Here is a 24696-nt window from a genome sequence, read left to right as displayed (position 1 = left end):
CTGACTCACACTCTACTCTAGCAGAGCTGCATAACCTTAAACTTTGAAAGGTATGGAAAAGTTTCCCCCTTAAAGCTAATTCAATATGTTAACTGGAGTTCCTGGATAGATTTATTTTTTTGCTCCCTCAGGATCTGAAAGAGCCCTATGAGAGAACCCTGAGGCTTCCTCACTCTGCCCACTCTGAGACGAGGAACAGGAAGGTGCCTGCCTGCCTGCAGCCCTTTGCTCTAGATTTTCTTTGGGCCGCAGTTCAAGGCGAGAAGTGGATAATGTAGAGTGAAGAAAGAAATTCACAATAGGTTTATTCTTAGAAATGCTAATTACTCTGTAAGAATGGGGGGATTTGACCATTTCTGCAGAGTCTTGCATACTTACTCTGTTACTCAAGAAATATATCACAGTTCACCTGACGCCTGAAAGGAAGCTGTGTCAGAACATCAGAGACATTATTAATAGCTGTGGAGGTATTTGATTGGATTTGATATTATTCTTCACTTATAAGTTGCTCTTTTGCTCCCCTGTGTCTGAAATACCTTCACACCAATTTGACTTCATATTCTACCAATAAATCTTCAACTTCGTCTCTTTTCCTGCACGGTCCACTTCAGCACCACATTCAAAGGGAACAGCATGTAAAACCTCACCACAATTAACAAATAGGTTCAAACAAAAGCAGTAAGCCTGCCTCTTTATGAGATGTTTCCTGCAGTAGTGCACGCACGCCCATGCGCTCACACACTGTTCTTCTTGGCAGCGTTGTGACCGGAGAGAGGCCCAGAGTTAGTGCAGCCTGAGCCCTCAGAAATTGCCTGTTGAGTAATACCACAGCTGCCTGCAGGAAGGATTATAAAATGATCAGATAGCTCCAAAGCTTGAGTTTGAGAGGCTAAATTAGCTCCTAGTGGCAGAAACTTAAAATGACGCAAAGCTTTTAAACTGTTCTACAAAAGAGATCGGCGTGTGTTTTCGTATGTCTATTAATTTGTTAGATTTCTAAGTTGATTACGAGTTTGCTTCCCTCTGAAAGTCATGTGTTTCATCCTCAGAGGCATGGCTAAAGCAGCTGGATTAACCCATTAAGATCTAGTCTGACCTGGAAGCGTGGGAAAAAGGTGTAGGATGTGTTGACAGTCACGTTAATTCCTCCTCTCAGCTTAAAGTTACAAATATATTTTGGCCTATGTTTATAATTTCACATAGATTGCATATAGAGCTATTCTACATTGTGTTGATTTCATGTTTATTGCCTTGGGTTCACCTGTCCAGGGTGTACCCCACCTATCGCCCGTAGACAGCTGGAGATAGGCACCAGCACCCCTTGCGACCCTCCCAGGGATAAGCGTGATGGAAAATGGATGGATGCCTCGGGTTCATATAAAGCATTTACTCATCGCCCTTTGATCTGACATTCCTTAAACTGGCCTCCTTAGAGTTTTATTTCCTGCTGAGGAAAAATAGAAATTTTCATTACCCCCCCCACATTCCAGAACCTCCTGGCTTCAAAGAAAACACAGGTGGAAGGGTGGAACCAATTTCAATAGGTCTACACCAAAGACAGAGCACTACAGCCTTACTTTAGCACTTGGCAAAAGTATTCACACCCCGTAAATGTTCCACATTTTGTCTCATTACATTGAGAAACTCAGTGCATCTTATTAGGATTCAGCAAGATAGATACATAAATTGTGGTACATCAATGTGGAAAGAAAAGAAACAAACTGACAAAAATATTTGAAGTGTTTGCAGAGATTAAAATCATGAGGGTTTGAAGTAGGAAGCGCATACTTTAAGTAAGCCATACTCATACAGCTACTGTAAAACCACAATGCATGAAGCTAATAAATAAAATAAAAATACATGTAACACAGACCAGAACCATGGAGACATCAGGGGAAAACACGCCCAAGGAGCCAGGGAGAGATGAGGTGAGCAGAGAACAGCGACGACAGCACCAGCAACAACAAGGAACCAACAAGGAGTGACTGCAGAGGGAGAGTATATGTACTGTAGCTGACTGAGACAAAGGCAGGGCTAACGAGCTGACAAGGAGCAGGTGTGAGAGGAGACAACGAGGGAGCTAAGGGGAAAGGAACACACACAGGAGGGCAACAGAGTAAACAACAGAAAAACCTGAGAACTAACATAAACTACAACAAAATAGGAATTAAACCAATAAAACTAGTAAACATGGAGCAAAGTAAAGGACAACAGAACAAAATCATGACAATTAAAGTATTTCTGACTCTGGTTCTTTGTTGATGGGACAGGTGTTGTGAATGAAACGGTGCTCAGCTTGAAAGAGCTCCTGTGTGTCGCTGAATGTGAGCATTGATGACTGAAAGACATCTTCTGCCTCCATTTATCTGTTTACTACAGTGTGTTGAATTCATGTTAATGTGGATTTAAAGACATTTCAATTAGTGGAAAAAATTGCAGGGGGGAATATAAAGAAAAAAGGCTAATCAACCAAAACTTTCAAGACCCCCTTAGCAGTACCTCTGTGGACCCCCTAGGGGTAGCAGACCCCCTGTTCAAGACCTCTGACCTAATCAAAGGTCTGCTCTAAATCCAGTAGAGAATATTCTAAATAAATAAAATAGATTTTTTTTTTCACTTTAACTGAGCTGGAGCTAATTTGCAAGGAGGTGTTTCTAAAGGTTTCTGGAAGTGACTCACCTCTAGTTACTGTTACTGAAGCTAAAGTTTGTTCCACAGAGAAACTCAGAGGTAATGAGAACAAATATGAACCACAATTTGTTTTGTTCTTTCTTTTTTAATTCGACACCATGTTTTGAAAAATGAGCAGTTCTCCATTTAAGTTCTCCTTTGGGGTTTTAAACCAGACATTTAAAAGACACTATCTTATGCTTCTGGTATTTTAAACCTTGTCCTCCTTCTCAGCATTCTAATGTCCACAGAGTGAACCTGCTAATGAAATTCCAGCATACCAGCAGCTAGTTTATTTTCTCCAACATGTAGCGGACAGAAAGGAAGTTAATTTAATGATTGAACAGGGAAAATCCTCCCAGCAGGATGTATTGATTGGTGAGCTTAGAAGTTCAACATTACAACTTCTGTGTTTTCACTCACTTGTTAGGGTTTGCAGCAGCGTTTCCCTTCTTCTAGCTGATACTGGAAAATATTTTTTGTTGATTTTGTAGTAAATTACATCTCGCATAAAGTTAATTGTTAGAGAGATTGGGAACCTGCTGCTCAATTTAAAATGAACATTTCTTCTCATTTTGCACAAGCTATGCTTTACAACTTAAAGAACTTAAAATCTTATTAGCATTAAACAGGTGATAAACATTTTAAGTGGAGAAACAAATAAATGCAACTAGAGCAACCAGAGATTGGAAGCCAATTGAAATAGTTACTCTTAGTAGAAAAATTGGTATTTCAGATCTTGTCTGGTGTTAAATGGTTGCACGCATTACAAAGTGACCATTACACTTCAGACGGTAATAAAATACTCATTGGCTTTTCCACTACTGTAATTATATAGCTCAGACAAGGGCTGATGGTAATCACTGTTATTGCTGTGCTGTAATGACTGGCTGCAGAGCTGCTGGATGTTAGTTTAGATCATGGTCTAAAGGCAATATCAAAACAAGCCTGAATGTTTCATGAGCTGCGGCACTGAGTTTAACTATTACTAAGAAGACTGATTCAGAGTATTTGTCAGGTAGCAGGCATAACCTAAACTACCACAGCTAGAGAGCATAATGAGCAGGTATGAGATTATAGTGGTTTAATTATATTCAGCATAAAAACACAATATTTTATTGAATTACAGTTTAGAAATATAAAAAAACTTAGAACTAAAGCAAAAATGTTAAATAAATAAAACAAAATGGGTTAAATGTCCTTAAAAATGTTCCTCAATCTAAAGTACAGAAAGACTGAATAAAGAAGCAGAGTTTTCTCAGGCTGTAATAGATGTAGAGTTATGTCCACCCCCAACCTGATGCAGCGCACTGAAGTTATATAACCCCCCACCCTTTCACAGAACCCCAAATTCTTACAAAAAGTAAGGTTTGGCTGCGTGGCACTCTTTCTTTTTTTGAAGTCTTACCTGAGAGGTATAAAAGTGCGTCAACACCAGATGCGTCTTTTTGCACCTTGAGTGACTGATTTACGATTTATCCCTAAGTAGAGGGCAGCTGAAGCGTGCTGCGAGCGGTAACAAGGCAACGCACACGATTTCTGAGAGGCTAAAGGCTTGTTTATAGAGATTAAAGCGAAGCCAGAGCGCCTGTTGCATCCTCAAATCCATAAATACAAATTTGAAGGAGGTGAAAAAACTGCACATTTTTATTTTTTATTTCATTTTATTTTATATACTCTAATAATCCCAGAGGGAAATTACTTCTCTGCATTTAACCCATCCCCTTAGGGAGCAGTGAGCTGCCATTGTGAGGCACCCAGGGAGCAGTGTGAGGTCAAGGGTCTTGCTCAGGGACCAGAGTGGCAGTTTGTGCGAGTGGGGGATCGAACTCGATCGAAGCCCTATGCCCTAACCACTAGGCCGCCACTCCCCTAAAACTAGGCCGCCACTCCCCTACAGAGCCAGCCCCAGCCAGCCAAAACCTCTCCTCCACTCTGGTGCTCTCTGTGTCCGCTGTACTCTTCCAGCCTCTTGCTGTGGATCCTTAGCTCCAGAGGGGGGCATAATGTTTGTTCTCTTTCTTTTGGGGCTCTTGTTCTGATTTCTCACCTTACAAAAGCTCCACATAAAGTGTATGTGACCCAGCCGTAGCTCTTGGACTATCCAAACTAAGACCATCTCTGGAGATCTGCTAGACGTAAAGATGCCAGCAGCTTTGTTTGACTTTCCAAAGTAAATAAAGCATCAGCTGTGCAAATTTTTCTGTCTGTTTCTCGTCAGCCGAATTTCTTGTGAAATGTGAAGTGAGCAAACGCACCTAAAAGTAGCAATTTATTTATTTTTCCCAGTTTTATGTGCAGATCAAAAGTAGGGAGTTGGACTGGAAAGCCCCTAAAAGTGTTACGCTCAAAAAGATTGGACCCAGTAGTCGAGGCAGAAAGACAGTTGGATTTCTCAAAACTTTTATTTGAAAAAGTGAACAGTGTTGGCGTCTAAGGCAGGAAGCTCAACCTAATCCTGGTGTCCGTGCCCAGAGGATGAGGTTGGTTCCAGCCGGTCGCCTGCCAACAAGATGCAGCAGGCGTCGCTCAAAGAGTCCCAGACGCTGATGTCCCGGTGGTCGGAGGACAGGCAGGAGATTAAAAGTCTGAAGAGGTGCCGGAGGAAAATCCAGGACGGTGTCTGTAAACAGTTCCGGGTTCGGTTCACAGACAGGCAGAAATTCAGCAGGAGTCTGAAGACAAGTCAGGCAAACAGATCAGAATGGGGACAGGCAAGATCAGAGGTCCAGAGGCAGAACAGGTCAGGATCAGGCTATCAGAACACACCAGAGAACTCTCATCATACGCTCGAATAATCTGGCACTGATGACTGGTCTGAAGGCTGGTTAAACAGAGGCTGAAGCAGGTGAATCAGATGAGTGGTAATGAGAACTGGGCAGAGATAGAGAGATGAAAGAAATGAGTATCAGACCAGACATCAGTGCCAAGATCATAACAGAAAGTCGGAATTACAAGTCGGAAGATTGATGCAACCTGACTTCCACATTCAAGATGGATGCTTGTCAGGTCAACAGTAGCTAAACGTTCCAACTTTGACCGTTTGTAGCAGTTTGTATTTATACAGCAGTCATCCAGGTACTTCTAAGTGTTTAAAGGATGATATGTTTCAATGCTGTGTGTTTGTGCAGAATACTGTATAGACAATGTTGTTTTTTTTTTTTGTTGTTTGCGGTTGTTTGCTGTTGATGGTGTAAAGGTAGAGACATATACAGTAATTAATCTCATAGAGTACCTCTGTAACACAGCATTAGGTCTTAATGTATAAATTCAGACTCAAAATTTAATCAAATGCGACTACACTGCAATTTGCAAGGACTGCCATCAAAATGCAATTAATTCCATTCACATATTTTGTAATTTCTGTAGCATTAAATATATTAGTATGAATACATTTTGGATGTTTTTTCCAAAATGCAGCACTCCTCTATTTCAAAAAATGTCACACAGTGTCAGATTCTGCATATAATTACCTCTAGAAGTTGGTTCTTTAGTTATTTATTCATCAACTAAACATCATCTAAATATATATTTCTTAATGTATGCAATACCAGAACAATGTGTGTTGAAAAATCAATAAAAACTGAATTTTCCACCAAGCAGATGATCTAATGTGTTAATTTTAAGTTTATACACCTAAATATTTGCCTTTTCTATTTGTAATTAGTTAGAATTCTCCCTCTGCATAAGATATTTCTTTTGAAGCCCAAAGTTATTTGTTATGTGAAGCTCTTGTTGACAAATGACCAAACAGGTGATTAGAATTTCAGCCCCTTGGTGAGTGAAGACTTTGTCACTAGTGACTTGGCCAATGGTATTGGTTTGCGGAGCATTATCCAGTTAAGAGGAAGGATCATTTATAAAGCTTTTTAGTATAAATGGTCAACTCATTACGTTTGTGTAGAGAAAACCCCTATTCACTTCTTAAAACCCAAGCAAAAAGTAATAAAGTAAATAATGTGTCAGAAGTATTACACAATGCTTCCATGGATTGTATTACATTTTGGGGTGTTTATTGCATTATGTATTTGTAGTTCATTACACATGGAGTTGCTGAACCACCTTATGAGAGCAAATGAAAAGCTGTTTCCTCAGGATTCAGACTTGCGCTTAAACAATTCCTATAAAAGTAACAATTTGCAGCTAAAAAGCTGCTGTAATCGAGTTTGCATTAGAGGGAAGAGTTTACTGTACAAAAGTTATGTGTTTTAAAGGTCTTGCAGGGGGAGTATGAGTTGAAAATTGCTGCTTTAAGACATCAAACACAAATGACTGACACCCCAAGTAATCTCTCTCTAACGAAACCGCTTTAGTCTTCACAGCATCTAATTACAATCAATTTTAGCCACATGGATGTTGAGAGAAAACATTTTATGTATTTCAAAACCTGTGACTTTTGGAAACTGCTATCTACATCTAAACCACGAAAGCCTGTCAGAGTTATGATAACAGAAGTAGTTTTATCTCAGGAAAGGCGTGACAAACAACCCTGAATATCACCTTTATATGTTCTGACTGACTTATCTCTGCGATGTTGAACAAACTGATGGTGTGATGACAGCATTTATTGCTTTTTGACTTCCCTGACATATATCAGGGGAGGAAAGCTTGCCTTTAAAGTCTAGATCAGAAGATGTGTATAAGTGATAAGAAAGCCTTATCTGTCCTGCAGGAGTTTATCTGCATCGTCCTCTTATCCACGTCTTAGTAACACCTCAAAGACAACATTCAGGTTTCACTTTCAATTGAATAAAAACATGACTGATTTTTTTATCTCTCTGGTCAACTCTGTTACAACCTGTATTAGTGAAGGTTCCTGTAGTATTCAGTTCCCTGCTTTGCTCAACGACACTCCGGTGCTTACTTTGCTGTGGTTTTCCAAAATCATTTTACTTTCAATCTATCATTCTTACTACCAGGCTAGAGTGTTTTTATGCAGCGAATGTCTGCTCTTCTGTCTAATATAATCTGTTTCAATAAGCTGTCATCTGAGGTTCATGAGGCCAACTCCATGCCTAATTAGCTTGGGTGTCGTTTGCATTTAAAGTGCCGTTACACAGCGTGAGAGCTTAAGTAGTTCTCAGTCTGCTTTTAGAGATGATATTATTCAGTGCTTTGCTTAGATAACTGGACATATTTTCATTTGGTTCAATAAAAGGGAAAGGTATCACTACCTGCTTTAACTTGCAAAAAAAACTATGTTTCAGCTTAAGCAAAAGGGAGATATTTAACAGCTTCAGTGGAAGTATTTGTCTGCAGACATTCATGTCGTGATTTATGGAAATTTGCATTTCTATGATTTCTCTGATCATTGTTCTGAGAATGCAGGATAAAGCTGCTCATTTAGAAGCCTCTTTTTCACAAACACACTTAACAGCTTCTCTTAAGCTTTTTGCTATTTGGGACTTTTACTCTGGACTTTAGGCTTTTCTAACACAGGAATGTGCTTTTACCTAATCTCTTGAATTCTGGCTGTATGTTTAGTATCACTGTCCTGCTGAAAAGTGAACCTTTATTCCAGGCTTATGTGTTTTGGCACTTCAAGCAGGTCTTTTGTTTTTGTTTCCATGATTTAGCTTCATTTATTTTCCCATCAACGTGAACAGCTTGAACCTGCTGAAAAAACACATTCTCATAGCATGACAACAGATTCATTATACAGATGGTGTATTCAGGATAATGTGAAGCAACCATTTTGCATCAATTACTTTTAGTCTTGTTTGATCAGAGCATCTTTTCCTATGTTTGCTGCTACCTGTCTTGAGGGAAGCTTTGAAAGGGAATTGTTATGACTTTCATTTTGTGCCTGCTCTACAGAGACCATATTTATTAGGTGTATCTGACCCTCTGCAGTTACCATGCGCCCCCTGTTGCTTCACTAATTGATCCCCTCCAAATGGCCTATCTGCACAGTTTGAGTTTAGTAACCGTATACAGCTTGTTTAATGACACACTCTGGGACACAGAATTAACTATCTTTGGTACAATTCAAAAATACTTTATTAATCCCTAAGGGAAATTAAAAAGTTTCAGTAACTCATAGTTTTTTGTTGTTTTTTTATCACCTATTTCTCATGTAGTTGTTGTTTAGGTGCTGATAGTATTAGGTATATTATGTATCGTCTGTCTTGAGAAGTCTCTGACTGAAGAAACCTTTTTATATTTGTTTGTTGATTGCCACAGAAAGGACTGGTTATTTCCCATTTATAAATGCCAAACTTATCACTTCTTTTCCTTCTTTTTTTGCAAGTAAGCACCTTTCTGAACGTGCAGACCCGCCCCTCTTCTTCCAAAACTCTCCCCATTTACTTAAGCTCCTGTGGTTCCCCGTGATTTATGACAATGTTTTATGAGTGGATAAATAAGTCGCTTTATACATCTTTCTATTAAAAAAATAGACAAGATAATATTAATTTTCTTCATGTTTATAAACAGTTTAAAACAGTTAATGTGACAGCTTAAATGTATCAGGCTACTTATTGAGATGCTTCTATAACTGTTACAGCTATGATTTATTTATTACCAATATAATGTGGTGCATCTCCATCTAGAGCTGCATTTCTAGTTGCTGATATGTAGGTAAGAGCTGTCATACTGTGGGATCCTCATTCTAAATATCAGACGCTGTCAAATAATCAATGCAAGTCATCTTTAAGAGCAAGGCTGTAAAAAACGGACGTCCTAGAACCTGCCAATCAAAGATTCATCTAAGATTTTTTCTTCAGCCCACGTCTGGTACGGGAAATGATCATAGTGTATACTAGGGCTGGGTAAAAAATCGATTTTGAATCGTTTCCTTTACATTTTTGCAAAAGCGATGTGTAGCGTATGAGATTCATTAGTTTTATAGTGACGCGCGTGACGTTCACATTCAAATGAGCAAGCCTGTGCAAATGCCAACCCAAGTAACACATAACTCAGGAAGCTGCCCCAACTGAAGTCTGATGTCTGGAACCATTTTGGATTTAAAACAGCTAAAGATAATGTGCTGGATATGTGACATTATGGGGACTTCCCACTAAGTTGATAGCATCTTGTGCTACACACTACCAGTATTATTCAAGCCAGACAGCTGCAAATAGCCAATAGGTTGTAGCTCCCATTTGTTAATGAAGACATTAACAAATGGGAGCTGACCAGCAAACACCCTGTAGTTGTTACAGACAATGCTGCAAATATGGTTTGTGCAGTTAAGATAATGCAGCTCATGCATGTCTGCTGTGTCCCCGCTGTGTCACATCTGCTCGCTCGTGTGAGGCTTCACTTTTTCACATTCACAAACAAGTTTGCACTTTTTAGACAGCTTTGTTCATATCTCAAGTTTAAACTGTCTGATTTACAAGTTTGCACTCTGTGTTTAATATGACAGGAAAAAATAAAATACATGAGTATTTTGAAACACATTTGAAAAACTTTCATTATTTTAAAAACAGATCAAATCAAAATTATTCGATTTAGAACTGTATGAATCAAAATCGAATCGATTCAGGACTTTGGCGAAATTACCCTGCCTTAGTGCATACCCGACATTATTTGCTTTGTTCTTTCTGTTTGGTTGCTGTCGTAGTAGCTTTTCAATTTTCCATCCTGCCTTTAAGTTAATAAACCTCTGACGCTAACTAGATTTATTTTCGTATCACTTAGGGCTATCAGAATGAAAAGGGTTTAGAGAAAAATCCTGAAAACTGCAAATTCATGTTTTGTTAGCATTTTATATAAGATGAAAAAAACGTCTGAAATTTATGAAACAAATTAGGAGTAAGAATACATTTAAAAGGTTGTTAATGTCTTCATGTCGCTGTGTCTCCTCTCAGACGGTCGTGTCCAAGCACGGATCGCAGTTTCGTGGTAACTCCCAGCATGATGCCTTGGAATTCCTATTGTGGCTGTTGGATCGCGTCCATGAAGACGTCATTAAGGCGTTTCACAGCAACAACAACAGCAGGACCAAAACTCCTGAAAAGGTAAGACCCAAGCATACTATCAGACCACACAGAACCAGCATCATTGGAACAGATTAGAAGATGATGAACCAAATATTCTTTTCAAATTCTGCATATATCATCCAAGTAGATGTGTAATTTCCTTGTTTTTTAAAGTTCACACATCTTTGTCATCACATACAGTGCTATGCATATGTATTCATACGCGTTGAGCATGTTCACATTCTGCCAGGTAATAAAAAAACACAGAATAGTGCATGATTATGAAGTGAAACAAATAGAAACTTGAGCTGAAACCTTTACAGAAATAAAATTTAGACAAGACCCTTTAAATCATTACTGGCAATTAATGCAAGTATTTGGGTTTGACTCTACTTTGAACCAATGTGGAGTCTGAACTTTTTGTTCATTGGTCAGTGCCTGAAATTAAGTTTTGAAATTAGGGGTAATTCCACCCTTATATGTTTGAGAGTGAGGCGATTTATACATTTTTGGGGGAATTATTAATTAATAATTACAGGTCTTAAGTTGTGCTAACCAAACCTCAGATTAATATGTTGGTTTTTATTTTGCACTGTTTGTCTTCCTAGCTGTTGTTTCAGCTGCTCTTTCTTGCCCTTTACCCTGCATGATCTCCTTTTTTTCCTCATTTAACTTTGGGCTTAAAGGAACAACATATTTTTTAGGATGGAAAAACCTTCCAGGGAAAAAACGTGTTACTTACGCAGCTTAATATATTCTTACCTCAGATCAATGTATATGTAAGTAATTTTTTTCTTTGGTCATTTTGTTATTTGCAACAAAGTAAGCAGTTTTAAGAATCTCCTTTATTTCATCTTCAGGCTGCACTTCTGCATAGTGGATAGCGTTGGACATGAAATTTTTAGCTGAATGTGCCTCACATTTCCTATTCACTGCTGCAGTGGGAGAAACACCTTCAGAGTGGCTGTGGTGCAAAGTTGAGGTTTTACAGCTTTGGTTGGTAAAAGGTTCAGGACTGTACATTTTACAGATGGAGCAGCTTATTTCACCGGGGACGTAGCTTGAGCCAGTTAGGCTAAAATATATCTTTCGGCTTCCTAGTGATATTGACGCCTGCGGTCAATCCTGACATCACTTTTGATTCGCGTTGTTTTTTTAGAAGGTGGTTTCTTTGTTGATACGACCATAGATTTGTGTTTTAGCCTGCGATCCGTATTTGGAATATTTTAAATGTTAAAGACATTAAATATGATAACCCCTTGTCAGAAGAGAAGAAGAATAAAGAAAAGAAAAAGAACGTGCACCATTGTGTAGCAGAGATGTTCTTTGTGTAAATCCAAAAACGTGCACATTAGTAGCAACGCATCGCCATGATTTTTTTAAGAGAGGATTTCTCACATTATAAATACAGATTTGCGGGGATGGATTACATAATGCACTATGTAGCAGTGATTTTCAGACCCTGATTAAATTTTGAAAAGTTGTCTCTAGCTTAGCCAGGCTGGTTGAAACACTGACTTGGCCAATTTCGCCCAAGTACTTTTCTTTATCTGTACTGATTAATTTTGGCTCCGGTTATCAAATGCTTTTTTGCCGCTGCAAAGGCTGATTTATACTCAGAAACCAGGTCGTCTGCATGTGTTGCAGTGAACACAAATGTGCACCCCCCTCCCTCTTGCGTTGTGGCGTGGAATAACACAGCTAAGACCATGTTCCAATATTGGGCATAAAGCAAAAATATCTGGGAGAAGCTCACTGCGACACACTGCTGCGGGAGGATAACCAGCCCTTAAGGTGTAACTCAGGTCTTCTGTAGCTTCTGGCATATTGTCCATAAGGTTTACCCTGTATTTACCTCAATCTGTCTTCCCTTCAACTCTGATCAGCTTCATTTTTCCCGCAAAAAAAAAAAAAATTAAATAATAAAGCTTAACTGTTTTTAAATTATGTAACTTAAGAAGGTATATCATCTTAAAGACTAAAGGAGCTGAATTTATCCTTACAACACAATTTTTATATTCCAAATGATGCTCTGTTTATGTCAATATAAAACATTAAACTGCATTAAACTACACTAAGGTTTGTAATTTTAAAGTGATAGAATATTAAAAAACGCCCTCACTTTAGGGTCTGTAAAGAATGGGATACAGGTGAGGGTCTTGAACGATTCTGACATGCAATGCAATAAACAGAGGTACTGTTGCTAGTAATGGAAGAAGAAGAACAAACTTCTGTGTTTTTGTTTCACGCATGCTTGACATGAAAATCTCACAGGACAGAGCTCTCAGTCTAGTCATTTCACTGCTACAAGTGATTCACTCATGACCAAAATATCAAACAGGTTTGACTTTCTTGCATCCTGCGATTTCTGATCAGGAGCTCATCGTGAGGTGCCAGTTGCCTCCTGTGACCCCTTGTATACTGCACAATTAGGCCAAGAGTTGGCCTGACCTTCATCTTGTTGCACGACTAGAAAATTGTCCTAAAACTACAAAAAATTCAAAGCGTATACAAAAAAGTCATAGCGTATGGCATCAGGATTCTGCAAAAGGTGCACACACACAATAAATAGACAATAAATATAATAAACACCCATAAACTACTCGTTATATGTGTTTGAGCAATGTGTTACAGTACCACATTGCTCCAGTAGATAAGATTGCCGCTTTTGGCTTTATTTCCACACTTGCACAGCCTGCCTCTTACTAACGTGTGGACCTGTTTCTGCTTGCTCCTGTCTACTTTTATAACTTTGAATTCATCACCTACCGAAAAAAAAGGAACGCTCCTTTGATTGGCTACTCTTCAAGGTTATGAGTCTTCAGGCATCATGAGTTATGATGCCTTGCTAAGGTAACCAGCGTGAACCATCTTCCTGTTTCCAGGTAACGTTTGAGCTAGCAGAAGCAATTGGACTAGAACTTTTTCTGTAGCTGTCCTATAACCCTTTTCAATGGACACCCTACAGGTAATCAGAATCAAGTATTTACCAAGACCATGGTATATTTAATGATCACTGATGATGATTGGTGGATTGCTGATTGGCCTAAAAAAGTGAAGCCACCGTCTGCCATGCTTGTACTCCCTACTCCCATGGAGACACACAGTAAAAACGCCTTCACGTGTAGCATTTGGCTGCAAAAACAAGCAGTCTGCCGGCTGTGGGAAATTTCAATCAGTGGATGTACTAACCAAGAAAATCCACATATATGCGATGTAACCTACAGTATACTATGTAGCCTAATATTAGTCTGGCCTTCTCGGACTGACTCTAAAATATTGACTAAATTAGCCATTGACATCGTGCTTAACGTAAGAAAATAGAAAGTAGAGTAAATAGAAAGTAATTCACCATGAAATGTAAGTGTAGTAATTCTTTATTAAGTGAATGACGCCGTCGTTGTTGTAGTGTTTGTTGTATTTCTCATTTGAAAAAGTCATGTGCTCATATATTACATTTGATCCCTGTATATAGGTATATATAAAATACGCATGCATGAATTACATGTGTATTGCATATACATCATCAATTTAGTACTTTTGGCACATCTGTATTATTATGCTCCATTAACACATTAATATTGTTCAGATGGATTTGTATAATATGTAATATTACATGATTTATAGACTTAATTGACTTCATAATGACTATGTAATGTGATGTTGCCTACTTTTTTGGATTATAAGCTAAAGTAATCTACTTGTGCTATGAATCAGCAAGTGTCAAAGTGATGAATTTATCTTTATTTTAAAAGTCCTAAGTCCCCCTGAAAATGAGAACATCATCGTTGTTCAATGCTGTAGCGCACATTTGTTTGCATTGCAACCGGTCTAATAAGGGAGTACCAATATGGCGGCAGGTGGCTTCACTTCAACCCCGTACTACCAACAGGCAATCAGCAATCCAGTGAATAATGGAGATCAGTGTTAATGATAGCTTACCAACTGCCAACTGTTGAAGAGAAGCTTTTGGCCTGAAGTTGCTTTGCTTTGTAGGTAGAGTGTTGGCCTAGTAGTTAGAGCAGTGAGAAGGTTGCAAGTACCCGGTTGTATCCTCACAGCCTGCAGTCTGGGTTCCTGTGCAAGTCCCTTAATCCCACACTGCTCCCCGGGCACTGCACAGTGGCAGCCCATTAGTTAAATGCAGAGAGTTCATTTCTCCATTGTGTGATCGATAAAGTTTTATTTTGTAGGAAGAAGAATACATCCTCAAGAGGCAGAATTTCCTGAAAAGTAACCAATCATAAGTTGCTTGGTCCTGTGGGAAACACCTTCAAAATTACAAAAATTGGCATGAGCGCACAGGAAAAAGGTCAACACGCGAATAAGAGAGATTCTTTAAGTGCATAAAAAGCAGACCAAAACCATAGAAAAGGAGCATGCCCTTATGGTTAATCTCTCTGGTATATTTTGGGCCTAATAGTATTAAATCTTGACATATTCAATGTTGAAAATCTGTATGGAGAGTAGTTTACATGCATAAATAAAACAGCTTATATAAGTTTTAGCAGAGGTCTGACTTCCTAATAGTGCAAATTTGGACCTTTTTAGGAACTTATTTAACATGGAGTTATTTAACATCTAAAATCCATGCTGACAAGTGATTTTCTCCACCAGCTAATGTCATAATAAAAATCTCCAGAAATGTTTAGATGACACAACATTCAGTACCCTTTTTTTTCTCTGCAGAGGTTACGAAATTAGCCCCACAGACCAATTATAATGCGTCAAAAAAAGTGCAACAACCTTTTGCAGTGCAAACATGCTCTGTGTTTAACATGCTGCCCCAGAACAGGGAGGGTATAGACACGGACGATGTGGTGTTAGATTTCCTCTCAGTGTGGCTCCTTCTGAAAGTATGCCTGCAGGCGCAGTGCAGACTTGATATTCCTCTACTGGAACTTCAAACTGCTCTGCCATGAGCCATTTGAGCAGAATATTCATCTTTTATTCAAATCAAATTTTACGCTTTAGAAAGAGAAATCCCTCTTTAATATAGTTGGATTGGAGCAAGAGCTAATTTATTGGATGTAATGCTTAATCTGTGGAAGAGTATGGCTTAAGAAGTTAGAAAGTCATTTAAAAGGTCGTCATAGTTGGCTTAAAGTTAATGTAAACTCAAAACAGACTTTCTCAAAAAATATGAGTATTCAGTAAGAGCAAAAGAAACATGCATATCTAATAGCACAAAGATGCAGTTATACTGAAAATGAAGCACTTGGTATTTGAGATGGGAAACTTGCTTTCATTGCTGCATCAGTGTAGCCTGGCATGGAAAGAGATCATCCTGTCGCTCCACTGAGGCCCTCAGCTCATCTGCATTGTTGGCTCCGGTGTCTCTCATTCTCCTGATAAAACTGCATCAGCTAGGCTCCTTTTAGTGTCAGGAGGATTATCTTGCCACTTAAGCACAGTGTAAACCTTGGTCATTAAAGCATGTATTTGTACTTAAAGCATTGTGCCCAGAGGCCAAATTCAGCTCGACAATAAAATTACCATCTGCATATACATATGCAGAGGGAAACATCATGTTGCAGTAGAAAAGTGCTCTATGATATCCACTATATAAGCCTCTGCACTTAATCAAATACGGTGAACTGCAATTTTTCCTTACTCTCAACTTTCCATGTTTTTACTTGTTTTTACTTCTTAAACAATGACTCTCTACTGCAGAACATTGCGGCCGTCAGTCTTCATGATTGTTTAATTATGTAACATTGATATAACATTTCGTTTTCACATTACATTTTAACAATATATACTTTTGCTGTTGACTCTTTAAGAAATACAGTACTGAAATTTTCATTGGCTGTAAACTAATTATCGCCATAGTAACAGGAACAATTAATTGAGATTCTGTCTATGAATCTACTTGATTAATAAATAAATGTTTAGAGCAGAGGTGTTCATCATGAGGGTGGAGTAAAATTTACAATATTCTTTATTGTCTAGATCAATTTATTTGGTAGAGAGACACAATAATCATGGGTCAGTATGTAAAAATAATCTGATTCCTGATTTGTAGTGCCTATAGCAATAGTTGATATGCAGCATTTGTCCCCTGAATGGCTTTAACAGTTTAAATGAATGAGATTTAAATAAAATTACAGTAAATGCAATTGGAAATGTCCAGGAACCAGTTAGCAGTGATAAAATACTGCAGCAGTGCAGCAAGACAGACAAAACAGTAACTTAGAATGCCCAATCTCAGACACTGGTGGGAGAAACACAGGTAAGTGACCACAATCATCTGACAGAAGATGATGAGCTCAGTGAGTCACTTACCTGGTTTAACAGTCCAGTCCATTTCCCTGAAAAAGGGGCGGCAATCGAGCCACTGGACTGAAGACTGACGCGGCATGCGTCACTGAGAGTGTCCCCGGTGCAGCAGTCCCAGAGGACTTCTGGAAGCCGATCGTGGACAGGGATTCAGAACAGGCAGGAAAGGACAGAACAGGCAGGATCCAGGCTTCCAGGCATCCTAGAGCTCCCAGGCAGGTTCAGAGTCCAGAAGCCTTACCAGGCGGACAGGTGCAGACAGGATCAGGGGCAGACGGGCAGGCTCAGTGGAAGCGGGAAGCCGAGACAGGACGTGGAACCAGAACTTGAGCAGGACCTTTAAACTGGTCTCCTCCTTGCAGCCAGGCTTACTGGAATAAAACCTGATCCTTCCCACGTAAAGAGCTAAAAACCCTGAGGACTCAGCAGGGGAGGAACAGTGGACGAGCAGGAGATGAGACAGACACAAAACCCTCTTTCCTCTGGCCGCCAGGATCCAGGACATGAACCGTGGCATAAACTGAACAGACAAACAGAAAACAAATAATGATCTGGCCCTGAATGCTCAGGCTGAACAGAATATAAACCAAAGGAAACAGGTGAGAGGAATAAATGATAATTGCGGCAGGGAGGAAAAAAAGGCAGGTGAAAGAAATAACCAGTTAAGGTGGTGCAATCAAAAACCTTTTTCATTTGTCTAAAAAAACACCTGATTATTGTGAAAAAGTTTAAATGAATCTTCATTTTTCTTACAGTATTTTTAATGTGATTGATAGTTTAACTAAGAATCTAATGTTACTCCTAAATATTTGTCTTGTTTTCCCGTTCAATAAGTTCTCCTGTCATTTCAATGTTAACATTGTTTATTTTTCCGATTTTCTTTATTGAGAAAACACATAGAGTTCTTTTTGTTTTTTAAGTTAAATGTTAAACAGGAGTTGTGTAACCAGACTAAGAAATGTTAAAGATCCCTTGTTTTCGAGAGGATTCTAATTTACTGAGTGGCCCTTTGTCCTTTTTTTCTGTATGAAGTTCTGTTTCTAAAATGAAATGTAATGTTTTAGTTTCCTTAATAAAATTTTTGTTCTGTGGTATTCAGCAACTTTTTCTGTAAAACTCTCATTGCAGCACATATTATTAGAGGAAGGTCTTTTTAGACAGCAATAAAAATAAATTTCTCTGGCAGCACCATTTAGTTTCGCTACTCAAACTGATTTGTGTTGCAACAAAGCTCAGTCCTTCTCCTTTTTTCAGTTAGGCTGCCCTTTCATTTTGGATAAAAGTGAAGGACTTTTAGTGTGAAGGGTTTTTTTAGGGATCAATGATTTCCTCTTTTAGTGCACCTGGGTGAACAGAGAACAGTACGGGAAGCTGTGCTGCTCCTGGGACAACTTAGCCACCCCTTGCTCACGTCTTTAGAGGCTGGAGGATGTGTGGAGAACCGAAAAATGCTAGATGATGCTGTCAGAAACACGACTAATAAAAGTCAGTCTCTATCACCTTCCTTGGTATCATGTTATCCAAATATTTTAAGCTGTTGCTTTTTCATATATTTAATGTGACGAAAAGTGTTGGTGAGTCTTATGGATTGGATGATTCCACTAGATAGATAGATAGATAGATAGATAGATAGAAGGGCGATGGTGAAAATTTGCTTCTGAAAGCATAAATAATGGTATGGTTGTTACATGTCAGGCACGCCAGTCATTGACCTTGACTAAGGTACCTTACAGTAGAACTGCAGCCAGTCCCTGGACTGGCATGGCTATCACTGCCCCTACATAGTTAGGGACTTATTTCCCACTGGGATCAGCTTCATAGTCATGGTAGGACACTTCTTTGATTTGATTTATTTGGTTCAGGCAACTTGTAAGCCCACATGTTGAGAGGGCAATATTATTACCATTACTGTTAATATATAGCAGACATTTTAAACATTCAGTAATAAAATATCGCAGGGGATTTATGTTTAGTTTGGTTTATCTAACAGAGGTAAGATACCTCTTAAATAAGTGCAAAAATAAACAGTTTTTTGGGGGGGTTGGAGGAAAGTGAGTGACCAACTGAGGGTTTAGCAGCCAGCTGAAAGGAGTTGACAAAGTCTTTATCTGGTGGAAAAAAAGCTCACCTCTTTGTATACTTTTATGAAACTGTTAAATAACGGAGACTACAGTCACTAATTGCTCAGTACGATATATTGTTGCTATGGAGGCTGAAAGCAGACTGTAAATCAGTTGTGCTGATTTCTGTGGCAACTCCCACTTCTTCTGGAACATCAGCATGGAGGATAACGTAGTAACATGAATAGTTTATGCTTATTTACTTAAGGAGATACTGTTGTAGGGTTCTTGTTAGCTTGTTCTCTGATATAGATCTATTTGGAGTACCAGTATTTTTATTTTTATTGTGTTTATCATTTATTTATTTTCTTATTGTTATTTTAGTGATCAATGTAAAAATTTACATATTTATTAGTTTTTCTGTAAATGTCTTGTGCGTATAGTGTGTAAAGTGATGTAATAAATTGTATTGTCACGTGGAAGATTGGTGGACCCCAAGAAGAATAACTTTCAGCTTATGCAGAAATAATGGGGATCCGAATAAAACAAACAAACAAACGAAAAAAATCCCCCTGTATCTTTTAGACACAAGAACAACCTGGAGTACATTCATAAAGTTTATTCATTCTTTCAGAAATTACGTTAACATTTGATTAAAGTTAAATGACCAAAGTCAAAGCAGATGTAATGTTTGTATATCTGTTTTCTTTCTCTCTTTCCTTTTTTTCATCTATGTTTTTATTGCTCTTGTAATTTGGTTTGATTTGGTTCTCTCCTGAGGAAACATCAACTTAAATGCAAAATATTATGAGACTCGGACTGTTAAAATAAAATAACTCAAAATGGACTTATTTATTTACTTGCTGACCTGATTACCTTTACCCGACGTAAATATATGGATACAACATATACTTCTGTTAATAAGTTGAAAGATACTTGGATATCTGGCAAATGAATCTATTGTACATGTTTTTTTCTAATTCTTATCTTTACAAAATAAATAAAGCTCTATTTTTAATCAGGATACATTTAAATATATTTAGAATAAGTAAATATAGTTTGAGTTATGACAAACATGAGGCGGATTCTATCCAGATCCAAACATCTTTTGACGGTTGTCTCTTAGGTTTCTCCAGGCCTTCGCTCTCAGCTGGTGTTGGCTCTTTGCACACATCTTGTTTGTCATGGATTTCACTCGCTGGGTTTATAGATTCTCTCATTTCTCCACTAAATCTCCCTGCCTGTGAATCATGGTTTACTCCTTACTTTCTCAGCCCCTTGTCCTTCATATCTCTGACGTGCTGAACCTCTGTAATGCTTTGGTATGCAGGGCTGATATCAGCGGCCAGCCCAAATATTAACTCAGAGGGGGGAGCAGCAGGAGCCCAGTTAACAGAAAAGAATAAGAATCCTTTTGCTGGATGACTTCAAAATGTTATTTATTTCTCCTTTTTTTACTGGTTGGTTGTGATATCTCAGGTGTAATCTCTTCCCCAGTCAGCCTGCAGGAGTGTTTGTTCACTGGCTGGCACGGTTATACAGGGTCACAGTGTTTACCAGTCTATTCACGTTCCCACACACAGTTTAAGAGTCGGAAAGCTTGAGCATCTTCTGCTGCTGACCTGGAAGCAAGTGGGGTCTGTGCTGCTTCTTTTTCCTTTTACTTTCTGAAGGCTTGTGTTGTTGATGCACAAACAGAGACACCTGCTTACTCCATGGTGTTTTTAAACCAGATTCACCGCTGAAAATGTCAAACTGATTCTAAGTTTGGCTTTCGTAACGGCTGATGACACACTGTAAACACCATTCCAGTGTTCACCCTTAGCTCCCCATGACTTTGACTCATATAGTGCTCATTCTCTCAAAGCAACAAAGCAAGTGTGATCATCTCTTCATCTGAGTGTGTGTGAGTGTTTCTCTTTCTGCCTAGCTCTGTCTTTCTTTGCGGTATGAATGCACCTCTTTGTAAGTGCCTGGAAGAAAAGGACACTTGTTCAACCCAAGGCTAGAAGCAAAGTTGTAGTAGACTGGGAAGCCTTAATGAAAATCAGACTTATGAACTGCACTGAAAAAATATTGCAACTATTTTTGGCATTAACTTAATCATATTTAGTTACTTTAACACAATTGTTTCATCTTAGCAGGGTAGGACATAGAACAATTGTGTTAAAGTAACTAAAATGTGACATCAGTAAATGCCAAAAGCAGTTGCATAATTTTTTTTTCAGTGTGTTATCCGTTTTGATATAGCAAAACAAATACTCTTCCTGAGCCATCTTTGTTTACATTTACTGAGTGATGGGCCAAATAAGCAGAGGTAGAATGATCCATCCAGCTCCTTAAACAAAGCAGGGTATTGAGCACCAAGAGAATGAGACAAGATGCGATTTTGGTTATATTTTGGGGGATTCACTAAAACTTATCAATGTATTTCAATCTGTTGGTAGGTTTGAATGCTGTATTGATTTGAGTATATATATTCAAAACCAGAATGATTATTGTCTATTTTCAAAATGTTCTGTTATCTTTTTCTTTCCAGAAGTTAGTTAGAATAGTTTTGCAAAGCTCAGATCATTATTTTATGGCCTTTGACCCTCCGATAGTTTAAAGGTACAATGTGTAACAAATGTGGCTTTTTATTAGCAAAAATCAAGTGTCTAGTGTCTAAATGTCTGATAGCATGAAATAAAAAATGACAGCCTACTCATAGCTTACAATTTGTAATTTATAAATACAAAGGGAACAGAGCACCCAATGGGAGATTCCGTGTTTTAAACAAGCAAAAACAATCATTGATCACCGTAAGAAAAGAGTCTACATTGGTGGTGATGATTGATGCGAGAGCGGGGTTTTAAAATGGATGCAGAGGTTGAAGGCTTTCTGCTAAACAGATAGGCTCATTTGGCAGAACAGTGAAGTTTATATTGGAATTATGTCAGAAACATGGCAGTTTACTAGTCTGTCCTCCAAGCAGAGATGGCTAGTTTGTTAGCCTGCATGGGATGAGATGCATTATAACAGTTATCAGGGACTGTTAAGGCTGATTTATACTTCGAAACTAGGCCGTCTGCGTAGGTGTCGCTGTGAACAAAAAGACATTCCAGCCCCCTCCGCAGACACTCTGCTGCACCTCTCCCAAATTGTAGGTGACCGCAGACAGGAGGCCGGCTTGTTTTGTTTTTATGACCCCAATTGCAGAAAACAACTCAGGAAGTTGGACCAGTTAGAAGAGCGATGTGTGCGAGAACGCTGGGACCCTTTTTCCACCTGGATCCCCGCTCTTTTTTGCCGTCATGTCCCTCCGTTGTCGGTCATATCTAGACCCACGGCGTATAGGGCAGACCACCCCACGGCGTATAGGGCAGACCACGCTTCAATACTGGGCTTAAATCAAAAATTTGTGCGTCACTGCGACACACTGCTGCAGGAGCATAACCAGCCCTTTACTCTTTACTGAAGTCCGACCAGCTAACACTTTAAGGCTGCTTTCAGCTCAGTTTTCAGAGAAATGTTCCATGTGTTTTATGGTTTATTTTAGCTGATTTGAAAAAGGTGATGAATGTGGATCTGTCCCCTCCATTTACGTAGACAGAGCAGATGGGAGGCATCAGAGCTTTTCAGTCGTTTGTAATTCTTTTTCTGCACCACTAGATAGAGGTAAATCTTAAAAACTGCTTCTTTAATTACGAACATATGAGTCTAATGTGGGAAGATGTTGTAATGATTCGCACCTTTTCTTTGTTCAGTGTGGTTTCTATTAATCTAGTGAAGATTCTCAGTCATCCAGGTCACAGTCATTCCAAAAAAGCAAAAAAATAAAAAAAATCCACTGGACTTTGTTTTCAAGTTTGAAGACGTTTCGCTTCCCATCCAGGAAGATGTTTAAATTCAAAATGTCAGAATTAGGGTTGAGTTCGAGGCTTAATAGAGTGTACAAAAACAAAACCTTGTTTTGGCTTAGAGATATGCAAATTGAACTGGACGAATGAGTCCGCCCCTTAAGAATGGGCAGTCGTTTGGGTTCTTTGTTAGCCAGCAATAACAGATACTGGCCTTTGCCTCTGACCAGGGGTCATTAAGGGGAATTGTTGGCCTGTCTGAACAAACGAGGTATTCTGGTCCCCTGTATGGGTGTGGGGGCTGCAATGATAGCGGGAAGGAATCAACTCTATTGCTGAATTGTAGGTTAACTTTTTTGGAAATTTCCAAATTTCAAAATCATTACTGCTCTGCTTTTCTGTCTCCTCTTGTCAAGTCGTCTCTTGTTGTCACCAGTGTTGGAATATAAGGAGATTGAATTAAATAATTAATTACCAGGACTACACATCTGAAATATGACAACTATTCTGCACAATCTTGTGTGGTTTGACAAGTAGGTTGCATTATAATTATGCAGATGTGGTGATGTTTTTTGTTTATAATAAAGGCAAGGCTAGGCATTATTTAATAGAAGAAAAATAAGAGCATAATAAAAGCAAAAACATTGGTTAAAACAAATGAAACTGTTGGACCACAAAAAAGCAGAATACAAGTAGGTCAAAAAACACAACCTTTTAAGACATTGCATATTGCAGATGGATCTTCCAAAGGGATACAGAGCTAAGCATATCACCAAAATAACTACAAATCATCTTCATAATGACCTCACACTGAGAGAACAGATTCTAAAGGACAACAACAAAAACATTATGCATGGTCAACCACAAAGCCATGATCTCAATCCCAGAGATAATTTGGGGGGTAGAGCAGAGAAGGTGTGTGTGTTAGAAAGCCTTCAAACCAGTTGGTTCTTAAAGAGTCGGCCCGTCTTTAATAAACCTGCTGTGGAAAGATACCAAAAATATTAACAGTTTTAGAGAAAAAACCCCAAGCAAATATGAAAAAAACAGTTTTTAAAAGAACACAGTTATTCTAACAAAAACCTCATTTTGACATCACGACTTTGGTCCAGGGCTGCTGTATGGAGGGTGTGAGACTTTGTGGCTACTTGAAATGAGTAAGGCCCTGCTCTTCCATGTAATGTGCATGGATACAAGATATTTACTTGATCCAGTTTAGTTTAATAGATTTCCCCACAATCAAAAAAAATTACGAGCAAATCTTGGAAATTGCTGTTGATCTTGATTGACACAAAGAGGCGTTAAAAACGTTGGATAAGACTGTGTTTTCTACTCAAACTTGTAGTTTGTTGTAATCTTGCAGTCTGTGTCCTACATTGACCTCCAAGAATCAGCCAGAATATTTGACACAGAAGCTAAAAGAGCGACAGCTCTGCCTGGGTCTGTTGTAGCTGTCAGTCCCATGGTGAAGCCAGCCTGTCGTGATTTACAGCAGCAGCACCTGGTCCAGGCTAGTTATAAAGATAATTACCTGCTTGTACGGTGGGGAGGGGCCATCAGTTCACAGAGTAGCGGGTCGCCTACAGCCACAGGTAAATTCTCATGCTGTGCAAGGGTGAAATAAATGTGCCCTGTAGATGTAACAGAGACATTTTTCACCATACAGAACTTGACTCCTGGGCGTTGTACAGAACCAAGTCACAGTGATGAATCTCTTTTAAATCTAGGGAGAATCAAAAGCCTGACCTTTAACTAATTCAAGCCTTTAAGGAACGTGTAACAGTGAATAGTGGTGTGTAAATGTGCTCTTTCTCCTTGCTAAATTACTTTCATGGCTTTTCTTTACAATGTCCATACTTCCGTTAAAGCTACAGTGTGTAATAATTACAGGGATATACATACAGAAATGTAATATATTATCCA

The 24696-nt window shown here is 38.7% G+C and overlaps 1 protein-coding gene across 2 annotated transcripts in view; it reads left to right on the top strand.

The window, feature by feature from the left end:
* Positions 1-24696, top strand: part of usp43 (ubiquitin specific peptidase 43) — a 144217-nt gene that overhangs the window by 2501 nt on the left and 117020 nt on the right. For both annotated transcript variants that reach the window (XM_015387900.1, XM_015387899.1), the window contains exon 2: positions 10485-10634. In XM_015387900.1, the coding sequence (XP_015243386.1) occupies positions 10485-10634 (150 nt within the window). The remainder of the gene's footprint in view (positions 1-10484; positions 10635-24696) is intronic.

Source organism: Cyprinodon variegatus, unplaced genomic scaffold (genome assembly GCF_000732505.1).
Source record: "Cyprinodon variegatus isolate N-32 unplaced genomic scaffold, C_variegatus-1.0 Scaffold407, whole genome shotgun sequence".
Classification (NCBI taxonomy): domain Eukaryota; kingdom Metazoa; phylum Chordata; class Actinopteri; order Cyprinodontiformes; family Cyprinodontidae; genus Cyprinodon; species Cyprinodon variegatus.
The sequence above is the reverse complement of the archived record's forward strand: the minus strand, read 5'-3'. Positions and strand labels throughout refer to the sequence as shown.